This window comes from Bombina bombina, chromosome 3 (genome assembly GCF_027579735.1).
Source record: "Bombina bombina isolate aBomBom1 chromosome 3, aBomBom1.pri, whole genome shotgun sequence".
Taxonomy (NCBI): domain Eukaryota; kingdom Metazoa; phylum Chordata; class Amphibia; order Anura; family Bombinatoridae; genus Bombina; species Bombina bombina.
In genome coordinates this window covers 1,137,563,948-1,137,585,286 of record NC_069501.1, presented here as the reverse complement: position 1 = coordinate 1,137,585,286, position 21,339 = coordinate 1,137,563,948, and the positions used below count along the sequence as shown (strand labels likewise).

The window sequence follows — 21,339 nt, the reverse complement described above, 5'->3', positions numbered from 1 at the left end:
ATTCTGTAAAGATAAAAAGGCACCACACTGTGACCCTGTCTTCTATGTTATCATTATTAATAAAAAATGAAACGATCTTACTAGAATCTACGCAATGGAACAGGAACACGGCCTTTCAAGAGTGACAGGTTAGTAGCCTCGCTCCTGACATGGACTTGAGTGAAGAAAGCAGGCAGCGAAACTCGTCAACGCGGATTGCTTATGGAGCTCTTAATATGAGTCGGGATGGTTTCGCAGAAAGACTCTCCCTGCATCTCCGGACTCTAACTTTCGCCCAGGCTCTCACTGAGAGGCTGACAGGACTACTTAAAACTCTGCGAAGAGTACTACCCTCCATAAGAGACTACTCCTAAACTCCGGCACTATTCTGCCATCCTTCTGTGACGAAAGGCAAAGAATGACTGGGGGATGAGGGAAGCGGGGGAGGTATTTAAGCCTTTGGCTGGGGTGTCTTTGCCTCCTCCTGGTGGCCAGGTTCTTAATTCCCAATAGTAATGAATGAAGCCGTGGACTCTCCTCCCCTTTAGATGGAAATATACTTTTTACCTCTGTCATTACCTTGTATCTAAGCATCTCCTGATCACGACTTTTTATTTATTATCTATTGAATTGCATTAAGTACTGTGTTGTGCTAACTCTTAAATAACTCCTCCGGCGTGAACACAATGTTATCTATATGGCCCACATGAAATATCTTCTGATGTGAAAAGCAAATAAAAAAAAGCATGTGATAAGAGGCTCTTGTGGCTTAGAAACAGCCAGAAATTTAGAGGTTTAAATGCTATAAAGTATATTAATATATCAATGTTGGTTGCGCAAAGGTGGGGAATGGGTAGTAAAGACATTATCTATCTTTTTAAACAATAACATTTTAGTGTAGACTGTCCCTTTAAGGGACCAAAATTGTGACAATGGCACTGATAATTCCTAACAATTGTGTCAGTCTGCTTTCTAACTACTTCTTAAAAAGTGTGTAGGTAAAACAATGAATCACTAGAAAATTGGTATAACACACACCAATAACACACAACAGACACGGACGGTTACAAGAATTTGCTTCATGTTTCAAACTACCAAATTTTCTTTAAACTTGGACTACAGATCTCAATAGGCTGCTCTGTCAATGAAAAACATTTTGAGCCACAGTCTCAGTGATTGAATTCCTGGTCAGCCTACTAATCACAGCATCAACTTTCAAAAGCCTGTTTGGCAAATGTGAATCAATGCAGAAAAGGATAGAACTTTAAAAGTTTATTAGACACTTAACTTGTGCATAATAAAAAGACAATGATTTAACACCTACTCTGAATTTCAAATAAGCAGATTTATTCGGACAAATTTTTTCTTCCATTTCCAGTCCCCTGTACCATGTGATAGACATCAGCCAATCACAGACTAGTATACGTATACCCTGTGAGCGTGTGCACATGCTCAGTAGGATCTTGTTCCCCGGAAAGGGTGTATATAAAAAGACTGTGCAAAATTTGATAATGGAAATAAATTAGAAAAAGTGTCTTAAAACTGCACGAGTCATAAAAGTTTATTTTGACTTGATTGTCCCTTTGAAATAATTTTTTTTCCACTATAAATTAATTATGAAACCAAATATGTTCTATCATTATTCAGATAGACCACACATTTTTAAACAACTTCTATTACCAAATTTGCTGCATTTTGTTTATTTCATGTGTTGATTGAGGAGCAATGCACTAGCTCAAAACGTTGGTAAGCCAATGACAAGAGGCATATATGTACAGCCACCAATCAGCAGCTAGCTCCAAGCTCCTAAATCTGCCCATGTATGCTTTTCGACAAAGGATACCAAGAGAACTAAGCAAATTAGATAACAGAAGTAAATTTGAAAGTGGTTTAAAACTGTATTCTCTATCTGTATCATGAAGGAAACAAATTGAGTTTCATATCCCTTTAAAAGGAATACTAAAGTACACAAGACCTTGACATTATTTTTTACACTAAAATATGTATCTTTAATGGTATTCCTTTACATATGTGCATTGTATCTAGCTGCATATATAACTGCTATAACAGAAGCAAAAGCCAGGGGATGAAGAGGAAGTGACCCAGTATACTATGTGGGCGGTTTGTGGAGAATTTTCTATCTATATAACTTGTGGACAACAGTTCTCATTTGGTGAATGGCTGGTTTTTGTTTTTTTTCTGCCTTGGTAATCTAGTTCTTTTATTAATGGGAGATAAAAATGCAAAATAAATGCTCTGTGTTAATGCACTGTTGATTGCACATAAACTTTTTGTGACACAACTGATAAATTAGTAAGAAACAAGTGTGTATTTAGATATGTGCATGTCAGACAATGGCCTATAATATATCTATGCAAATAAATTTACTATAATATATCTATGTTAAAGGGACATTAAAAGGTATGAGATTGATATATAAAACATTGAATTATGTGCAGTTAAAAATAAAACTCTGCAATATACATTCAATATTTATTTTCCTGTAAATTAACTGTGAAAATTGTTAGTTTTGTCAATTACATTTCTATAAAGAAATAGGCACTGCCATGCCAATGTTTTCCCCATTATCTATCATTTGGGGGGGGGGGAGGTGAGTACAAAAATGGAGATATATAAAACATGCAATAAAAAAAGAGACTGTGCAAACAAGTCTGTGTGGAAGCTCTGTTCGTTAGTTACTTTAACAATCCTATATACCACATTCTTGTTTTCACAGTCTCTTGTATTTCCTGTTTTATGTGTGTCCCCAATTGTCCTCAGCAGAAAAAAAAACATATTAAAAGGGGAAAACCTAAGATCAAACGTGTTGGCGCGCATTACTTTATAGAAACTAAACCTTTACAATTATAAATTCAATACTTTAAACAGCAATATAAATTGTAAAAATACATGTACATACTATTCTCAGGCTAATCTTTGCTTTAAATACGTCATATTTTGCATTTATATATGGTTTAATATCCCTTTAAATACATAAAGAAAAGGAAAAAAGATTAAAACGGTTATGTTTGTGTGCGCACATAAATATGTAAAACAAATTAATAGAACCTCTTACCGTCCAAAACTTTATGAAATACTGAAGAACAGTGCCAGCAACAAAAAGGCAGTATATTAATGAGTACATTAAAAATAGGAGGAAGAATTTGTAGTTGGAAAATCCCACACAGTTGTTCACCCTAGAACAATAAAAAGAGACTCGGTATTGTTTAAATAAAGTAAACCACACATTTTTATTGCTCCCTAAAGCAAAACATTGAAACCTTATAAACACATACCATGGGCAATGATGATCCATTTTCAGTACACATCTGTAAAGAGAAACAGCAAGTTAATAAGATATTACCAATATTTATCTCAAGTACAAATAAAACCAATAATGATAATGTTATATAGATAAAATGTGAAGGAAGGAAGAATATATAGACATGTGAAAACTAAGAATGAAAAGTCAAAATAAAATGAATAAAATAAAATCATCTTATCTGAAAGGCCAGTGCAACTCAGGGTGCAGTCTATTTTAGCTCACAGTGTCTTTCAGAAGAGATACTCCAGCTCTGAAATATCAGGCAATTCTCCTCTGAATGAGAGAAAGCAACAAACCCCAGAGAAACATTCTGGCTTCTTTTGACTTTATCAGCGACCAAATCTTGTGCCCCTCCCACTTTTTTTTACTCTCAAAGTGACCCCAGAATATTTTGCATTTAAAAAAAATAGAGAGCGAATAAGGGACTCAGTAGAGGATATCAGAACAAACACTAAATCCACTCATCTTTACTGAAATAAAAAAATGAGAACTCCAGGAACAGAAGAAAAGACACTAAAGTTATTCCCTGCCGGAAACTAAATTCTATCTAGAGTGACAAAGGCCTCTAGTTATCAAGGTCTGTCAGACCTGATCCGACAGTGCGGATCAGGTCCGACAGACCTCGCTGAATACAGCGAGCAATATGCTAGCCGTATTCAGCATTGCACCAGCAACTCACAAGAGCTGCTGGTGCAACGCCGCCCCCTGCAGACTCGCGGCCAATAGGCCGCCAGCAGGGGGGTGTCAATCAACCCAATCGTACTCGATCTGGTTGATTTCCGGCGATGTCTGTCCGCCTGCTCAGAGCAGGCGGACAGGTTATTGAGCAACGGTCTTTGTGACCGCTGCTTCATAACTGCTGTTTCTGGCGAGCCTGCATGCTCGCCAGAAACACGGGGCATCAAGCTCCATTCGGAGCTTGATAAATATGCCCCAAAATGTTAAAGGGTGATAATACTGCACACATGCTAGCACTATCCCCTTTACTCCTGCAGTGCTCAAGCTGCCATTACAAAGTATAATTATAACGGCTTTGGAGAGTTCTATTGTGCATTTAAAAAAATAAAAATCTCTACACTAACAGTTTAGAAAAGGTTCAAGCTCTGCTCTCCCAACACGGACCAAAGGGGGAGAAAGAGAACTGAAGAATATATACACATATTGGACTAGATTATAAGTGGAGCGCTTATTTATCATGCGCCCGCAAACGGGCAAATTTGACCGTTTACAGCGTGCAATAATTAATTATAAAATTAACCAGAGATCTCCCAAGTGTTAGTCCCCCCCCCTAAAGTAGCATTTAAAAAAAAAAAAAAAAGGACTACACTTAGTTTTTTGGGGCTAAAGTCGGTGGCTTTAGGGTGTTAGGAAAAAACGGCAATGAAAAGTGCTTTTACATTGCTGTCTAGGGAACTATATTGTTCCCTGTAAGTATATATGTAAATGCTTATATATTTATGTGTTAATATGTGTAATATGACTATATAAATATATATTTACACTTTGCTGCCATCGCTGCGTTACTTATCCCCTTCGCTTCGCTAGTTATGCCGTGACTCACAGCATCAGAACGGGGCTCCCATTGGAGCCTATGGAAGTGCAGTCTTGTGAGCATTAGCGTGCACTGGTATTACTCTGTGGATAGCAAATATCGCTATTGTATTTTATTATACAATTTTTTTTATAGCAGACACATCATAAAGAAGTTTGGCTTCTACAAACAGCAACTCAAATATAATTCTAAGGACATTCAAGTACAGGCATTTAAATAAAAATGAAGTTATTTTGCTTTATCACAGGGTGCTGACCTCAATGCCTAGCTGCTGATTTGTGTGCACATAACAGTGAATGTAGCCGATTGACAGACGTGCCTGTGCATCCTAATCATATTTTTTTTAATTACAAAAAAACATAATTTATGTAAGAACTTACCTGATAAATTCATTTCTTTCATATTAGCAAGAGTCCATGAGCTAGTGACGTATGGGATATACATTCCTACCAGGAGGGGCAAAGTTTCCCAAACCTTAAAATGCCTATAAATACACCCCTCACCCCCTCACCACACCCACAATTCAGTTTAACGAATAGCCAAGAAGTGGGGTGATAAGAAAAAAGTGCGAAAGCATATAAAATAAGGAATTGGAATAATTGTGCTTTATACAAAAAAATCATAACCACCACAAAAAAGGGCGGGCCTCATGGACTCTTGCTAATATGAAAGAAATGAATTTATCAGGTAAGTTCTTACATAAATTATGTTTTCTTTCATGTAATTAGCAAGAGTCCATGAGCTAGTGACGTATGGGATAATGACTACCCAAGATGTGGATCTTTCCACACAAGAGTCACTAGAGAGGGAGGGATAAAATAAAGACAGCCAATTCCTGCTGAAAATAATCCACACCCAAAAACATAATTTATGCTTACCTGATAAATTCCTTTCTTCTGTAGTGTGATCAGTCCACGGGTCATCATTACTTCTGGGATATTACTCCTCCCCAACAGGAAGTGCAAGAGGATTCACCCAGCAGAGCTGCATATAGCTCCTCCCCTCTACGTCACTCCCAGTCATTCGACCAAGGACCAACGAGAAAGGAAAAGCCAAGGGTGAAGTGGTGACTGGAGTATAAATTGAAAAATATTTACCTGCCTTAAAAACAGGGCGGGCCGTGGACTGATCACACTACAGAAGAAAGGAATTTATCAGGTAAGCATAAATTATGTTTTCTTCTGTTAAGTGTGATCAGTCCACGGGTCATCATTACTTCTGGGATACCAATACCAAAGCAAAAGTACACGGATGACGGGAGGGATAGGCAGGCTCTTTATACAGAAGGAACCACTGCCTGAAGAACCTTTCTCCCAAAAATAGCCTCCGATGAAGCAAAAGTGTCAAATTTGTAAAATTTGGAAAAAGTATGAAGCGAAGACCAAGTTGCAGCCTTGCAAATCTGTTCAACAGAGGCCTCATTCTTGAAGGCCCAAGTGGGAGCCACAGCTCTAGTAGAATGAGCTGTAATTCTTTCAGGAGGCTGCTGTCCAGCAGTCTCATAAGCTAAACGAATTATGCTACGAAGCCAAAAAGAAAGAGAGGTAGCGGAAGCTTTTTGACCTCTCCTCTGCCCAGAGTAAATGACAAACAGAGAAGACGTTTGTCGAAATTCCTTAGTTGCCTGTAAGTAAAATTTTAGAGCACGGACTACATCCAGGTTGTGCAGTAGACGTTCCTTCTTTGAAGAAGGATTTGGGCATAAAGAAGGAACAACAATCTCTTGATTGATATTCCTGTTAGTAACTACCTTAGGTAAGAACCCAGGTTTAGTACGCAGGACTACCTTATCCGAATGAAAAATCAAATAAGGAGAATCACAATGTAAGGCTGATAATTCAGAGACTCTTCGAGCCGAGGAAATAGCCATTAAAAATAGAACTTTCCAAGATAACAACCTTATATCAATGGAATGAAGGGGTTCAAACGGAACGCCCTGTAAAACATTAAGAACAAGGTTTAAACTCCATGGTGGAGCAACAGTTTTAAACACAGGCTTAATCCTGGCCAAAGCCTGACAAAAAGCCTGGACGTCAGGAACTTCTGACAGACGTTTGTGTAACAGAATGGACAGAGCTGAGATCTGTCCCTTTAAAGAACTAGCAGATAAACCCTTTTCTAAACCTTCTTGTAGAAAAGACAATATCCTAGGAATCCTAACCTTACTCCAAGAGTAACCTTTGGATTCACACCAATATAGGTATTTACGCCATATCTTATGGTAAATCTTTCTGGTAACAGGTTTCCTAGCCTGTATTAAGGTATCAATAACTGACTCAGAAAACCCACGTCTTGATAAAATCAAGCATTCAATTTCCAAGCAGTCAGCTTCAGAGAAGTTAGATTTTGATGTTTGAAGGGACCCTGTATCAGAAGGTCCTGTTTCAGAGGTAGAGACCAAGGTGGACAGGATGACATGTCCACCAGGTCTGCATACCAAGTCCTGCGTGGCCACGCAGGTGCTATTAGAATCACTGATGCTCTTTCTTGTTTGATTCTGGCAATCAATCGAGGAAGCAACGGGAAGGGTGGAAACACGTAAGCCATCCTGAAGTCCCAAGGTGCTGTCAGAGCATCTATCAGGACTGCTCCTGGATCCCTGGATCTGGACCCGTAACGAGGAAGCTTGGCGTTCTGTCGAGACGCCATGAGATCTATCTCTGGTTTGCCCCAACGTCGAAGTATTTGGGCAAAGACCTCCGGATGAAGTTCCCACTCCCCCGGATGAAAAGTCTGACGACTTAAGAAATCCGCCTCCCAGTTCTCCACTCCCGGGATGTGGATTGCTGACAGGTGGCAAGAGTGAGACTCTGCCCAGCGAATTATCTTTGATACTTCCATCATAGCTAGGGAGCTTCTTGTCCCTCCCTGATGGTTGATGTAAGCTACAGTCGTGATGTTGTCCGACTGAAACCTGATGAACCCCCGAGTTGTCAACTGGGGCCAAGCAGGAGGGCATTGAGAACTGCTCTCAATTCCAGAATGTTTATTGGCAGGAGACTCTCCTCCTGACTCCATTGTCCCTGAGCCTTCAGAGAATTCCAGACGGCACCCCAACCTAGAAGGCTGGCGTCTGTTGTTACAATTGTCCAGTCTGGTCTGCTGAATGGCATCCCCCTGGACAGATGTGGCCGAGAAAGCCACCATAGAAGAGAATTTCTGGTCTCTTGATCCAGATTCAGAGAAGGGGATAAGTCTGAGTAATCCCCATTCCACTGACTTAGCATGCACAGTTGCAGTGGTCTGAGGTGTAAGCGTGCAAAGGGTACTATGTCCATTGCCGCTACCATTAAGCCGATTACCTCCATGCATTGAGCCACTGACGGGTGTTGAATGGAATGAAGGGTGCGGCAAGCACTTTGAAGTCTTGTTAGCCTGTCCTCTGTCAGGTAAATCTTCATTTCTACAGAATCTATAAGAGTCCCCAGGAAGGGAACTCTTGTGAATGGAACGAGTGAACTTTTCTTTTTGTTCACCTTCCATCCATGTGACCTTAGAAATGCCAGCACTAACTCTGTATGAGACTTGGCAGTTTGAAAGCTTGAAGCTTGTATCAGAATGTCGTCTAGGTATGGAGCTACCGAGATTCCCCGCGGTCTTAGTACCGCCAGAAGAGCGCCCAGAACCTTTGTGAAGATTCTTGGAGCTGTAGCCAATCCGAATGGAAGAGCCACAAACTGGTAATGCCTGTCTAGGAAGGCAAACCTTAGGTACCGATAATGATCTTTGTGAATCGGTATGTGAAGGTAAGCATCTTTTAAATCTACAGTGGTCATGTACTGACCTTCTTGGATCATAGGTAAAATTGTCCGAATAGTCTCCATCTTGAACGATGGAACTCTTAGGAATTTGTTTAGGATCTTTAAGTCCAGGATTGGTCTGAAAGTTCCCTCTTTTTTGGGAACCACAAACAGATTTGAGTAAAACCCCTGTCCCTGTTCTGATCGTGGAACTGGATGGATTACTCCCATTAACAAGAGCTCTTGTACGCAGCGTAGAAACGCCTCTTTCTTTGTCTGGATTGTTGACAATCTTGACAGATGAAATCTCTCTCTTGGAGGAGAGTATTTGAAGTCCAGAAGGTATCCCTGAGATATTATCTCTAGCGCCCAGGGATCCTGAACATCTCTTGCCCAAGCCTGGGCGAAGAGAGAAAGTCTGCCCCCCACTAGATCCGATCCCGGATCGGGGGCCCTCAATTCATGCTGTTTTAGGGGCAGCAGCAGGTTTCCTAGTCTGCTTGCCCTTGTTCCAGGACTGGTTAGGTTTCCAGCCTTGTCTGTAGCGAGCAACAGCTCCTTCCTGTTTTGGTGCAGAGGAAGTTGATGCTGCTCCTGCTTTGAAATTACGAAAGGAACGAAAATTAGACTGTCTAGTCTTGGCTTTGGCTTTGTCCTGAGGCAGGGCATGGCCTTTACCTCCTGTAATGTCAGCGATAATCTCTTTCAACCCGGGCCCGAATAAGGTCTGCCCTTTGAAAGGTATATTAAGCAATTTAGACTTAGAAGTAACATCAGCTGACCAGGATTTTAGCCACAGCGCCCTGCGTGCCTGAATGGCGAATCCTGAATTCTTCGCCGTAAGTTTAGTAAGATGTACTACGGCCTCCGAAATGAATGAATTAGCTAGTTTAAGGACTCTAAGCCTGTCCGTAATGTCGTCCAGAGTAGCTGAACCAATGTTCTCTTCCAGAGACTCAATCCAGAATGCCGCTGCAGCCGTGATCGGCGCAATGCATGCAAGGGGTTGCAATATAAAACCTTGTTGAACAAACATTTTCTTAAGGTAACCCTCTAACTTTTTATCCATTGGATCTGAAAAAGCACAGCTATCCTCCACCGGGATAGTGGTACGCTTAGCTAAGGTAGAAACTGCTCCCTCCACCTTAGGGACCGTTTGCCATAAGTCCCTTGTGGTGGCGTCTATTGGAAACATTTTTCTAAATATCGGAGGGGGTGAGAACGGCACACCGGGTCTATCCCACTCCTTAGTAACAATTTCAGTAAGTCTCTTAGGTATAGGAAAAACCTCAGTACTCGTCGGTACCGCAAAATATTTATCCAACCTACACATTTTCTCTGGTATTGCAACTGTGTTACAATCATTCAGAGCCGCTAACACCTCCCCTAGTAATACACGGAGGTTTTCCAGTTTAAATTTAAAATTTGAAATATCTGAATCCAGTCTGTTTGGATCAGAACCGTCACCCACAGAATGAAGTTCTCCGTCCTCATGTTCTGCCACCTGTGACGCAGTGTCTGACATGGCCCTAATATTATCAGCGCACTCTGTTCTCACCCCAGAGTGATCACGCTTACCTCTTAGTTCTGGTAATTTAGCCAAAACCTCAGTCATAACAGTAGCCATATCCTGTAATGTGATTTGTAATGGCCGCCCAGATGTACTCGGCGTTACAATATCACGCACCTCCCTCTGAGCGGGAGATGTAGGTACTGACACGTGAGGCGAGTTAGTCGGCATAACTCTCCCCTCGTTGTTTGGTGAAATTTGTTCAATTTGTACAGATTGATTTTTATTTAAAGTAGCATCAATACAGTTAGTACATAAATTTCTATTGGGCTCCACTTTGGCATTGCAACAAATGACACAGGTATCATCCTCTGAATCAGACATGTTTAACACACTAGCAAATAAACTTGCAACTTGGAAATACAATTCAATTAGAATAATATTAAAACGTACTGTGCCTTTAAGAAGCACAGAAGATCTATGACAGTTGAACATTAATAAATTGAAACAGTTATAGCCTCAATCCTTGTAAACAACACAACTTTAGCAAAGGTTTAATCCCATTAGCAAAGATAACAAATTCTGAAAGCAGGAAACAAATTACAGAATAAACGTTTTTTATCTCAGTCAAACTATAATTCTCACAGCTCTGCTGAGAGAAATTACCTCCCTCAAAATAAGTTTTGAAGACCCCTGAGCTCTGTAGAGATGAACCGGATCATGCAGGGAATACAATGAGTTGCTGACTGAAATATTTGATGCATAGTAAAAGCGCCAAAAAACGGCCCCTCCCCCTCACACACAGCAGTGAGGGAGAACAGAAACTGTCAGAAAACAGATTAAGCAACTGCCAAGTGGAAAAATAGTGCCCAAACATTTATTCACTCAGTACCTCAGTAAATGAAAACGATTTTACATTCCAGCAAAAACGTTAAACATAATCTCTAGTTATTAAACAGCTTTATGTATTTCTTACAGTGTAATTCTAGTGAAGTACCATTCCCCAGAATACTGAAGTGTAAAGTATACATACATGACATTATATCGGTATGGCAGGATTTTCTCATCAATTCCATTGTCAGAAAATAAAAACTGCTACATACCTCTATGCAGATTCATCTGCCCGCTGTCCCCTGATCTGAAGTTTACCTCTCCTCAGATGGCCGAGAAACAGCAATATGATCTTAACTACTCCGGCTAAAATCATAACAAAAACTCTGGTAGATTCTTCTTCAAACTCTGCCAGAGAGATAATAACACACTCCGGTGCTATTTTAAAATAACAAACTTTTGATTGAAGATATAAAACTAAGTATAATCACCATAGTCCTCTCACACATCCTATCTAGTCGTTGGGTGCAAGAGAATGACTGGGAGTGACGTAGAGGGGAGGAGCTATATGCAGCTCTGCTGGGTGAATCCTCTTGCACTTCCTGTTGGGGAGGAGTAATATCCCAGAAGTAATGATGACCCGTGGACTGATCACACTTAACAGAAGAAATAAAGTTTAATGAAAAACATAAGCAGAAGATTCAAACTGAAACCGCTGCCTGAAGTACTTTTCTACCAAAAACTGCTTCAGAAGAAGAAAATACAACAAAATGGTAGAATTTGGTAAAAGTATGCAAAGAGGACCAAGTTGCCGCTTTGCAAATCTGATCAACCGAAGCTTCATTCCTAAACGTCCAGGAAGTAGAAACTGACCTAGTAGAATGAGCTGTAATCCTATGAGGCGGAGTCTTACCCGACTCAACATAGGCAAGATGAATTAAAGATTTCAACCAAGATGCCAAAGAAATGGCAGAAGTTTTCTGGCCTTTCTAAAACCGGAAAAGATAACAAATAAACTAGAAGTCTTTCGGAAAGACTTAGTAGCTTCAACATAATATTTCAAAGCTCTAACAACATCCAAAGAATGCAACGATTTCTCCTTAGAATTCTTAGGATTAGGACATAATGAAGGAACCACAATGTCTCTACTAATGTTGTTGGAATTCACAACTTAGGTAAAAATTCAAAAGAAGTTCGCAACACCGCCTTATCCTGATGAAAAATCAGAAAAGGAGACTCACAAGAAAGAGCAGATAATTCAGAAACTCTTCTGGCAGAAGAGATGGCCAAAAGGAACAAAACTTTCCAAGAAAGTAATTTAATATCCAATGAATGCATAGGTTCAAATGGAGGAGCTTGAAGAGCCCCCAGAACCAAATTCAAACTCCAAGGAGGAGAAATTGACTTAATGACAGGCTTTATACGAACCAAAGCTTGTACAAAACAATGAATATCAGGAAGAATAGCAATCTTTCTGTGAAAAAGAACAGAAAGAGCAGAGATTTGACCTTTCAAGGAACTTGCGGACAAACCCTTATCTAAACCATCCTGAAGAAACTGTAATATTCTCGGTATTCTAAAAGAATGCCAAGAAAAATGATGAGAAAGACACCAAGAAATATAAGTCTTCCAGACTCTATAATATATCTCTCTGGATACAGATTTACGAGCCTGTAACATAGTATTAATCACAGAGTCAGAGAAACCTCTTTGACCAAGAATCAAGCGTTCAATCTCCATACCTTTAAATTTAAGGATTTCAGAACCTGATGGAAAAAAAGGACCTTGAGACATAAGGTCTGGTCTTAACGGAAGAGTCCACGGTTGGCAAGAGGCCATCCGGACAAGATCCGCATACCAAAACCTGTGAGGCCATGCCGGAGCTACCAGCAGAACAAACGAGCATTCCTTCAGAATCTTGGAGATTACTCTTGGAAGAAGAACTAGAGGCGGAAAGATATAGGCAGGATGATACTTCCAAGGAAGTGATAATGCATCCACTGCCTCCGCCTGAGGATCCCGGGATCTGGACAGATACCTGGGAAGTTTCTTGTTTAGATGAGAAGCCATCAGATCTATTTCTGGAAGTTCCCACATTTGAACAATCTGAAGAAATACCTCTGGGTGAAGAGACCATTCGCCCGGATGCAACGTTTGGCGACTGAGATAATCCGCTTTCCAATTGTCCATACCTGGGATATGAACCGCAGAGATTAGACAGGAGCTGGATTCTGCCCAAACCAAAATTCGAGATACTTCTTTCATAGCCAGAGGACTGTGAGTCCCTCCTTGATGATTGATGTATGCCACAGTTGTGACATTGTCTATCTGAAAACAAATGAACAACTCTCTCTTCAGAAGAGGCCAAGACTGAAGAGCTCTGAAAATTGCACGGAGTTCCAAAATATTGATCGGAAATCTCACCTCCTGAGATTCCCAAACCCCTTGTGCCGTCAGATACCCCACACAGCTCCCCAACCTGTAAGACTTGCATCTGTTGAGATTATAGTCCAGGTCGGAAGAACAAAGAAGCCCCCTGAACTAAACGATGGTGATCTGTCCACCATGTCAGAGAGTGTCGTAAAATCGGTTTAAAGATATTAATTGAGATATCTTTGAGTAATCCCTGCACCAATGGTTCAGCATACAGAGCTGAAGAGGTCGCATGTGAAAACGAGCAAAGGAGATCGCATCTGATGCGGCAGTCCTAAGACCCAACATTTCCATGCATAAGGCTACCAAAGGGAATGATTGTGACTGAAGGTTTTGACAAGCTGATATCAATGTTAAACTTCTCTTGTCTGACAAGGACAGAGTCATAGACACTGAATTTATCTAGAAACCTAAAAAGGTTACCCTTGTCTGAGGAATCAATGAACTGATTGGTAAATTGATCCTCCAACCATGAACTTGAAGAAACAACACAAGTCGATTCGTATGAGATTCTTCGAAAATGAGAAGACTGAGCAAGTACCAAGATATCGTCCAAATAAGGAAATACCAAAACCCTATTCTCTGATTACAGAAAGAAGGGCACCGAGAACCTTTGAAAAAAATTCTTGGAACTGAGGCTAGGCCAAACGGTAGAGCCACAAAACTGGTAATGCTTGTCTAAAAAGAGAATCTCAGACACTAAAAGTGATCTGGATGAATCGGAATATGCAGATACACATCCTGTAAATCTATTGTAGACATATAATGCCCTTGCTAAACAAAAGGCAGGATAGTCCTACAGTAACCATCTTGAATGTTGGTATCCTAACATAACGATTCAATAATGATAGATCCGGAACTGGTCTGAAGGAATTGACCTTCTTTGGTACAATGAAGAGATAAAATAAAACCCCAGCCCCTGTTCCAGAACTGGAACTGGCATAAATACTCCAGCCAACTCTAGATCTGAAACACATTTCAGAAATGCTGAGCCTTTGCTGTGTTAACTGGGACACGGGAAAGAAAAGAATCTCTTAGCAGGAGGCCTTAACTTGAAGCCAATTCTGTACCTTTCTGAAACAATGTTTCTGAAACCAGAGATTAAGAACGGAATTGATCCAAATTTCTTTGAAGAAAACGTAATCTGCCCCATACCAGCTGAGCTGGAATAAGGGCCGCACCTTCATAGGTACTTAGGAGCTGGCTATAGGTTTCTATAAGGCTTGGATATATTCCAAACTGGAAATAGTTTCCAAACTGATACCGCTCCTGAGGATGAAGGATCAGGCTTTTGTTCCTTGTTGTGAGGAAAGGAACGAAAAAAGATTATTTACCCTGGAAAGAAAGGGAAAGCAAAGTTGACTTAGAAAACATGTCAGCATTCCAAGTTTAATCTATAAAGCTTTTCTAGCTAAAATAGCTAGAGACATATACCTGACCTGAATAAAATTATTAGCATGTTATAGAATAATAATAATGCTATAAAATTATGATCTGTTACTTGTTGCGCTAAAGCTTCTAACCAAAAAGTTGAAGCTGCAGCAACAACCGCTAAAAATATAGCAGGTCTAAGAAGATTACCTGAACATAAGAAAGCTTTTCTTAGAAAGGATTCAATTTTCCTATCTAAAGGATCCTTAAATGAAGTACTATCTGCCGTAGGAATAGTAGTACATTAGCAGGAGTAGAGACAGCCCCATAACCTTAGGGATTTTTGTCCCAAAAAACTCTAATCTGTCAGATGGCACAGGATATAATTTGCTTAAACGTCTAGAAGGAGTAAATAAGTTACCCAAATTATTCCATTCCCTGGAAATTACTTCAGAAATAGCATCAGGGAGATAAAACACTTCTGGAATAACTACAGGAGATTCAAAAACCTTATTTAAACGTTTACATTTAGTATCAAGAGGACCAGAATCCTCTATTTCTAATGCAAATAACACTTCTTTAAGTAAAGAACGAATAAATTCCATCTTGAACAAATACAAAGATTTATCAGCATCAACCTCTGAGACAGAAACCTCTGAACCAGAAGAACCATTATCAGTATCAGAATGATGATGTTCATTTAAAAATTCATCTGAAAAAAGAGAAGTTTTAAAAGACTTTTATGTATACTAGAAGGAGAAATAACAGACATAGCCTTCTTAATGGATTTAAAAAATAAAATCTCTTATGTTATCAGGAACACTCTGAAAATTAGATGTTGACGGAACAGCAACAGGTAATGTAACAGTACTAAAGGAAATTTTATCTGCATTAATAAGTTTGACATGACATGCAATACAAATAACAGCTGGAGAAACAGATACCAAAAGTTTATAGCAGATACACTTAGCTTGGTAGCTCCATCACTGTGCAGTGATTTTCCTGAAGTATCTTCTGACTCAGTTGCAACGTGGAACATCTTGCAATATGTAAAAGAAAAAAACAACATATAAAGCAAAATTGATCAAATTCCTTAAATGACAGTTTCAGGAATGGGAAAAAAATGCCAGTGAACAAGCTTCTAGCAACCAGAAGCAATAAATAATGAGACTTAAATAATGTGGAGACAAAAATGACGCCCATATTTTTTAGCGCCAAAAAAGACGCCCACATTATTTGGCGCCTAAATGCTTTTGGCGCCAAAAATGACGCCACATCCGGAACGCCGACATTTTTGACGCAAAAAAAAACGTCAAAAAATGACGCAACTTCCGGCGACACGTATGACGCCGGAAACAGAAAAAAAATTTTGCGACAAAAAAGTCTGCGCCAAGAATGACGCAATAAAATGAAGCATTTTCTGCCCCCGCGAGCCTAACAGCCCACAGGGAAAAAAAGAGTCAAATTTTTGAAGGTAAGAAAAAATGATTGAAACAAATGCATTTATCCCAAATATGAAACTGACTGTCTGAAAAATAAGGAATGTTGAACATTCTGAGTCAAGGCAAATAAATGTTTGAATACATATATTTAGAACTTTATAAATAAAGTGCCCAACCATAGCTTAGAGTGTCACAGAAAATAAGATTTACTTACCCCAGGACACTCATCTACATGTTTGTAGAAAGCCAAACCAGTACTGAAACGAGAATCAGCAGAGGTAATGGTATATATAAGAGTATATCGTCGATCTGAAAAGGGAGGTAAGAGATGAATCTCTACGACCGATAACAGAGAACCTATGAAATAGACCCCGTAGAAGGAGATCACTGCATTCAAATAGGCAATACTCTCCTCACATCCCTCTGACATTCACTGCACGCTGAGAGGAAAACCGGGCTCCAACTTGCTGTGGAGCGCATATCAACGTAGAATCTAGCACAAACTTACTTCACCACCTCCATCGGAGGCAAAGTTTGTAAAACTGAATTGTGGGTGTGGTGAGGGGTGTATTTATAGGCATTTTAAGGTTTGGGAAACTTTGCCCCTCCTGGTAGGAATGTATATCCCATACGTCACTAGCTCATGGACTCTTGCTAATTACATGAAAGAAAAGTGATTTCATTGCCTTTTTATTAAACAGCAGGTTTCTTTAAATGATTTGCAGCTCCAGCATATTGTATAGTAGACTGACCATTTAATCTTCTGTGTTATTTGTATACAGTTTACAGGGACATCCTATTGTGTGTATGTAACATTGTACTTCAGGTACAGAACTTCACCACTTTTTGGTCAGAGAAAACAAACAAAATGGTTTTAAAGAACATGTTTGTAGATCACTAATGTCCCTGAAAGACAACAGAGCATTAAGTTAAATACGTCAATGGAAAACATCCTGCAGAGGCTCAAGTGGATAAGATTTTAATGCTTGAAAGGCTGTACAAATCCAGTTACGTTTACATTGAAATTGGGAGCAAACCTTAACTAAAAACAAATCTACTACAGTTGTCTAATTATACTCATGGTTGGATTTGCTAACTAAGTGAAGAGTAAAATAAGTATGAAGTTAGGCAATGTGACTTGCTAGAAGACCATCATTAGGAGTTTTGCTTACAAAGGATACCACATTTGCAATGAAATAAAGGGAAACTAATCATACTGGATTGCATCTAATTAGTTTATCCAGTAGGATTTCTTCAGTAGCTTTTGCGACCAGTGTATATTTAATATATTTGGTAGATACTGTTAAGGTTATGGAATAACATAAAAAAAAACAAAAAAAAACAATCTCACTGTAAAAAAAAAATGCCAGGAAATATTCTTGCGCACAATTAAGAGAATCATTAGTGTATCACCGATTTATAATGCACCACAATATTATGTAGCACTTGCACACAGGGTGCAATCATCATTTTTAGCAAATACACTGTTAAATAAGATAAGCACTAAGGATCCTGTGCCTTGACTCGCCAACCATATAGGTCCAACAACAATCGCCAGGAATCACAACCCTAATAAGATTAGGCTTCCACTATGTTTAAAACTGTGCTGTACGTTATTACACAAAGATAAAGCAGCACCACTTGTAGTCTTCACAAATCTTTATTTCCACATCATGGGAGCAGGTAACACGAACAACGTTTCGGGTTATGTCTTTGTGCCATATTATCCTGTGGGGTTTTGCAGTAGCCCTTTTACAGCGTGCACACGTTTGTGGGTTTGTAGTGCTGGATATTGGACGTTCTGTACATTATTACACAAACAGGTGACAAGAAGACAAAATCTAAGGTATTTTAAAGTTAACTAGAGAGCGCCACTAATAAATAAATAAATAAATAAATAAATATATATATATATATATATATATATATATATATATATATATATATATATATATATATATATATATATATATATATATATATGTAAAAAACAGTGTTCCCTCTAAGGTCACATTTTGTGAGCGGCCCAGCAGCAAAACAGTTAATTAGGGAACCGCACCCTGCAGTTAGAAAAAAACTACACAATGCAGACAGCAAGGTATGGTTGTCTTGTAAACTGTTTCATTGCTGGGCCGCTCACAAAATGTGGCTTTAGAGGGAACACTGGTAACAAAGGCAAAGTGCAGCAGACGAAATAGAGTAAAAAGTCCAAACTTTAATGCAAAATTAGTTTAAAAATACACAACATCCATGGGAACAGTGAGTGAGACACAGTCACTTGTACAAAACGGCTGACATGTTTCGACCCTCAGGTATATATAAATGAATGAATCTATGCAGAAAGTTAAACAGCTGCTATTTTATATTCAGCTGAAAATATCAGAAAATAGAAACAGCGCTAATTTGAACTAAAATACATTTCTTATACACAGAGAATGTATATTATAAATCCTTTTATTATGTCTCAAATATTTAAACAGAATAAGGCTAGTATCTCAGCTTCAATATATTGTAAATAAAAGAAAATTACATTCTCTTGTGATATTTATTTTTTTATTTTAAAATAAAATAGAACCTAAAACAAAAACAAAACAGGATTGTTAATAGTAGTACCCACCACTGCGTTTCATAAATTCAACATAGTACAAAATTACCAGATAAAAAAGTAATAGCTTCTGTATAAGGAATTTGGTACAGATGGAATATAGCGTACTAAATGTTAGAGCGGGATGTGTTTCACATATCCCCGCAAAAACAACAAAACTATTCCTCTATTGCCAGTTCCCTGCATTACATAAAAGACAACAGAGTATAGAACAAATGGATTACTGTAAAACGATATAAAATCAACTCACTAATAAAAGAGCTAACAAAACACTTGCCTGGCCAGACCGGTGTAAATCCAAACACACAACACGTTTCAGGGACAAGCCCCTTCATCAGGTCCACGCTATGGCAGAATAATTGAGTAGTGAACACCCTGCATCTCAGAGGTCAGGTTTCAAGAATAATAAAAAATGTTTTGGAACAGAGAGAAAATGCATCATTTGAAAGTGATAGTTTTGAGCGTCAGCAGCATTAATTGAATTTTAAGTGTGAATTGCTTGGCTTTTCAAGCTGGACTATATCAAGTCCAATTGATATGCTCCACTGGATGTTATTTTCATTTGTAAACTGTATAAGGAAGTGCAGGCTATAAGATTCTACCACAGGCTGCTTGCACTGGTGCAAAACTACTGAACTGGTACAATTTTGGGAACGTATACAAAGAAGACCATGTGGCTGCTGTGCATGATTGTTCTATTGAAGCTGCACCTGACTAACTGAAATTTGACTTACTTGTCTCATGCTAAAGTTGCAGTAGAACCAGACCAAACACACAGACAAACAGTACAAGAACTTCAGAAATGAAACAATGTGCTGATCCCCTCTGACATATCACTTCTCTGCTCCTACAGGGTCACAAGACCAGTGGAGAAGTACACAATACTGCCAGTCCCCATTCCCAGAGGGTTAATGTCTGGGTATACTCTTGTATGTTGGGGGACAGTATTATGGGCAGGCAACCCTGACTAAGATCAGCGTGGAAACACCCATGCTGTATCAAGCTTGCTGTATAAAGTGATCAAGATTCTTGTTCATCTATAAAATAAATAAATATTTATGCTGCAGCACATGCAACCTTACTCCAAATAGGCAGAAACAGAACTGATGACAACAGGAAAGGAAGGGTTATATGTAGGGTGTTAAGAGATACCCATCTAGCACTTGAATATATTAGCACGAGAAGAATAAGGGAAATATACTTCCTCCATTCATAAGAATTTGTGTACTGTGAAGTGATCACTTTTTTAAGCATTTGATATTTTGTACACAGTGAGAAAGTCAACAGTGAATGTCAGCATAACCGGCAGACGAGCAAAGCACCAAGCAGAACTATATATATATATATATTAAAAAAAACACAACAAAAAAATAACATCTCTGCTTTAAAGTCTTAAAGGAACATTATATAGTAAAAATAAAATGCCTGACTTTATTTTATATTTAAACTAATTCCTTTCCTATGCTATGTGTTTAAATGGATAAATAGATGGTCAGAGCGGTGTTCCTATAATTCTCCAGATGAGGTTAGCGAATGAAAAAAACATAGTTTATGTAAGAACGTACCTGATAAATTCATTTCTTTCATATTGGCAAGAGTCCATGAGCTAGTGACGTATGGGATATACAATCCTACCAGGAGTGGCAAAGTTTCCCAAATCTCAAAAAGCATATAAATACACCCCTCACCACGCCCACAATTCAGTTTAACGAATAGCCAAGTAGTGAGGTGATAAAATAAGGAGTAAAAAAGCATACAAAAAGAGGAACTGGAAATAAAATTGTGCTTTTTATACAAAAATCATAACCACCATAAAAAAAAGAGTGAGCCTCATGGACTCTTGCCAATATGAAAGGAAATGCATTTATCAGGTAAGTTCTTACATAAATTATGTTTTCTTTCATGTAAGTGGCAAGAGTCCATGAGCTAGTGACGTATGGGATAGAAATACCCAAGATGTGGAGACCACAGAAGAGTCACTAGAAATGGGGGGGGGGGGATAAAATAAAAACAGCTATTTCCGCTGAAAAAATTAAATCCACAAAAAAATAAGTCTTTCTTATAAATTTCACATAAATTTCAAGGAAAAAACTTAAATCATAAGCAGAAGAATCAAACTGAGACACCTGCCTGAAGAACTCTTCTACCAAAGGCTGCTTCAGAAGAAGCAGATACATCAAAATAACATAATTTATGCTTACCTGATAAATTCCTTTCTTCTGTTGTGTGATCAGTCCACGGGTCATCATTACTTCTGGGATATTATCTGCTCCCCTACAGGAAGTGCAAGAGGATTCACCCAGCAGAGTTGCTATATAGCTCCTCCCCTCTACGTCACCTCCAGTCATTCGACCAAAGACCAACGAGAAAGGAGAAGCCAAGGGTGTAGTGGTGACTGGATTATAATTTAAAAAATATTTACCTGCCTTAAAAAACAGGGCGGGCCGTGGACTGATCACACAACAGAAGAAAGGAATTTATCAGGTAAGCATAAATTATGTTTTCTTCTGTTATGTGTGATCAGTCCACGGGTCATCATTACTTCTGGGAT

At 39.0% G+C, this 21,339-nt stretch overlaps 1 protein-coding gene across 1 annotated transcript in view; it reads right to left on the bottom strand.

The window, feature by feature from the left end:
• Positions 1 to 21,339, bottom strand: part of ZDHHC20 (zinc finger DHHC-type palmitoyltransferase 20) — a 241,653-nt gene that overhangs the window by 82,439 nt on the left and 137,875 nt on the right. Inside the window, exons 6-7 of the mRNA XM_053708517.1 lie at positions 3,276 to 3,308; positions 3,056 to 3,176 (exon numbers count right to left, since the gene is read on the bottom strand). Coding sequence (XP_053564492.1) covers positions 3,056 to 3,176; positions 3,276 to 3,308 — 154 coding nt within the window. The remainder of the gene's footprint in view (positions 1 to 3,055; positions 3,177 to 3,275; positions 3,309 to 21,339) is intronic.